Source organism: Artibeus jamaicensis, unplaced genomic scaffold (assembly GCF_021234435.1).
Source record: "Artibeus jamaicensis isolate MK-2021 breed Jamaican fruit bat unplaced genomic scaffold, CSHL_Jam_final scaffold_369, whole genome shotgun sequence".
Classification (NCBI taxonomy): domain Eukaryota; kingdom Metazoa; phylum Chordata; class Mammalia; order Chiroptera; family Phyllostomidae; genus Artibeus; species Artibeus jamaicensis.
The window spans coordinates 22,905,923-22,908,030 of NW_026522042.1; the positions used below are offsets into that span (position 1 = coordinate 22,905,923).

General features: G+C 49.3%; 1 protein-coding gene across 1 annotated transcript; it reads left to right on the forward strand.

The window, feature by feature from the left end:
- The first annotated feature begins 301 nt into the window (after positions 1-301).
- TAF11L2 (TATA-box binding protein associated factor 11 like 2) lies at positions 302-922 on the forward strand. Its single transcript, XM_037154382.2, has one exon. The coding sequence runs from the start codon at positions 302-304 to the stop codon at positions 920-922; it is 621 nt and encodes a 206-aa protein (XP_037010277.2).
- The last annotated feature ends 1,186 nt before the right edge of the window (positions 923-2,108 follow it).

The following is a 2,108-nucleotide window of genomic DNA, read 5'->3' on the forward strand; positions in this document are numbered from 1 at the left end:
GTTCCCATCCCCTGAGCCCTATATAAGAGACTGGGCCTCCCTCAAATCCCGCAGATCACAGATTCTAGAGAGCTCTCCGGTCGCAGGTTGTCTGTTGGGATGTTGAAGACTGAAGGACTCGGACCAGACCGAGATTTGTGACCTACAGCCAGCAACTGGTAAATCGGTGGGGATGTCTGTGGGCACGGGCTAGAAACTGATAGAAAACACAGCAAACCTGACCCTAGCACTTTTCGGCATTCCCGGTGCAGGTCGCTGCTCAGACATCCCAGCACCAGGCCCGGTGTCCTCCAGCGCCGGGATGAATAAGGCGGGCTCGTCACCCAGCACCAAAGCTGAGGCCCCGGGTGTGTGCCGTCCGCGCGCCGTCGCTCGCCAGGGCCCCGGGCCCAGCGACGCCCGCAGAATCCCCGCGGACCGACTGGAACTGCAGAAAACCTCCGACCGCCAAGGCGGGGTCCGGAGTCCGGACGACTCGGACCCGCGGGCAGGTGCGAGGAAAGGGTCCCAGTCGTCTCCTCCCGCCGCCAAGAGACTGAAAAGAGACGCCACGGAGAAAGAGAGGAAACGCGAGGTGGACGAAGAGGACGTTCAGAAGATGAAAGTCCTGATGTTGTCTATGTCGGAGGAGCAGCTGCACCGCTACGAAGTGTATCGCCGCTCGGCCTTTCCCAGGGCGACGGTGAAACATCTGATTCAGAGAGCCTCCGGCACCTCGGCGTCGGTGCCGTCGAATGTGGTCATTGCGGTGGCCGGACTGGCCAAGGTCTTCGTCGGCGAGCTGGTGGAAGAGGCCCTGGATGTGTGCGAGAGGTGGGGGGAGACACCCCCGCTGCAACCCAAGCATCTCAGGGAGGCTGTTCGCAGGTTGCGCTCCAGCGGAAAAATCCCCAACGCCAAGCCCAGGAACATCCTGTTCTAGGCCAACGCCCCGGAGCGCCTGTTGCTGATGCAGCAAGACAGTTGTGCGTAGGAGATTCCAGGCAATGCCGCTTCTCTATCTCAGGCCATCAAGAATTCACCCAGGACATTATTATATTGAGGAATGCTCCCTCTATTCCCACTTTGCTGAGTGTTTTTTATCATAAATGGGTGTTGTACCTTATCAAAAGCTTTTTCCGCGTCTATTGATATGATCATGTGGTTTTTGTCTTTGCTTTTGTTTATGTGATGAATTACATTTACTATTTTGCGAATGTTGAACCATCCTTGCATCCCTGGGATGAATCCCACTTGGTCATGGTGTATAATGTTTTGGTGTATAATGTTGGGTGCGATTTGCCAATATTTTGCTGAGGATTTTAGCGTCTATGTTCATCAGCGATATTGGTCTGAAGTTTTCTTTCTTTGTTGTATCTCTATCTGGTTTTGGAATTAGGATGACACTCTAGGAAGACATTGAACCCAATTAAAAAATGGGAAAAGGACTTGAACAGACACTTCTCTAAAGAGGACGTACAGAATATCCAGAGACACATGAAGAGATGCTCAGTATCATTAGCTATCAGAGAGATGCAAATTAAAACCACAATGAGATACCACTTTACACCAGTCAGGATGGCTATAATAAACAAAGCAACAAACAACAAATGTTGGAGAGGTTGTGGGGAAAAGGGGACCTTAGTTCACTGTTGGTGGGATTGCAGACTGGTACAACCATTATGGAAAACAGTATGGAATTTTCTCAGAAAAATAAAAATCGACCTGCCTTTTGACCCAGCAATTCCACTGCTAGGATTATACCCCAAGAATCCTAAAACATCAATTTCAAAGAACCTATGCACCACAATGTTCATAGCAGCACAATTTACAATAGCCAAGAGCTGGAAGCAACCTAGGTGCCCATCAGTAAATGAATGGATCAAAAAATTGTGGTAAATATACACAATGGAATTCTATGCAGCAGAGAGAAAGAAGGAGCTACTACCCTTTGCAACAACATGGATGGAACTGGAAAGCATTATGCTGAGTGAAATAGGTCAGGCATTGAAAGACAAATACCATATGATCTCACCTTTTACAGGAAGCTAAAGAATAAAACAAACAAGCAAACAGAATAAAAACAAAGACACTGAAATAGAGAACAAGTGGGCAGCGACCAGAGGGGA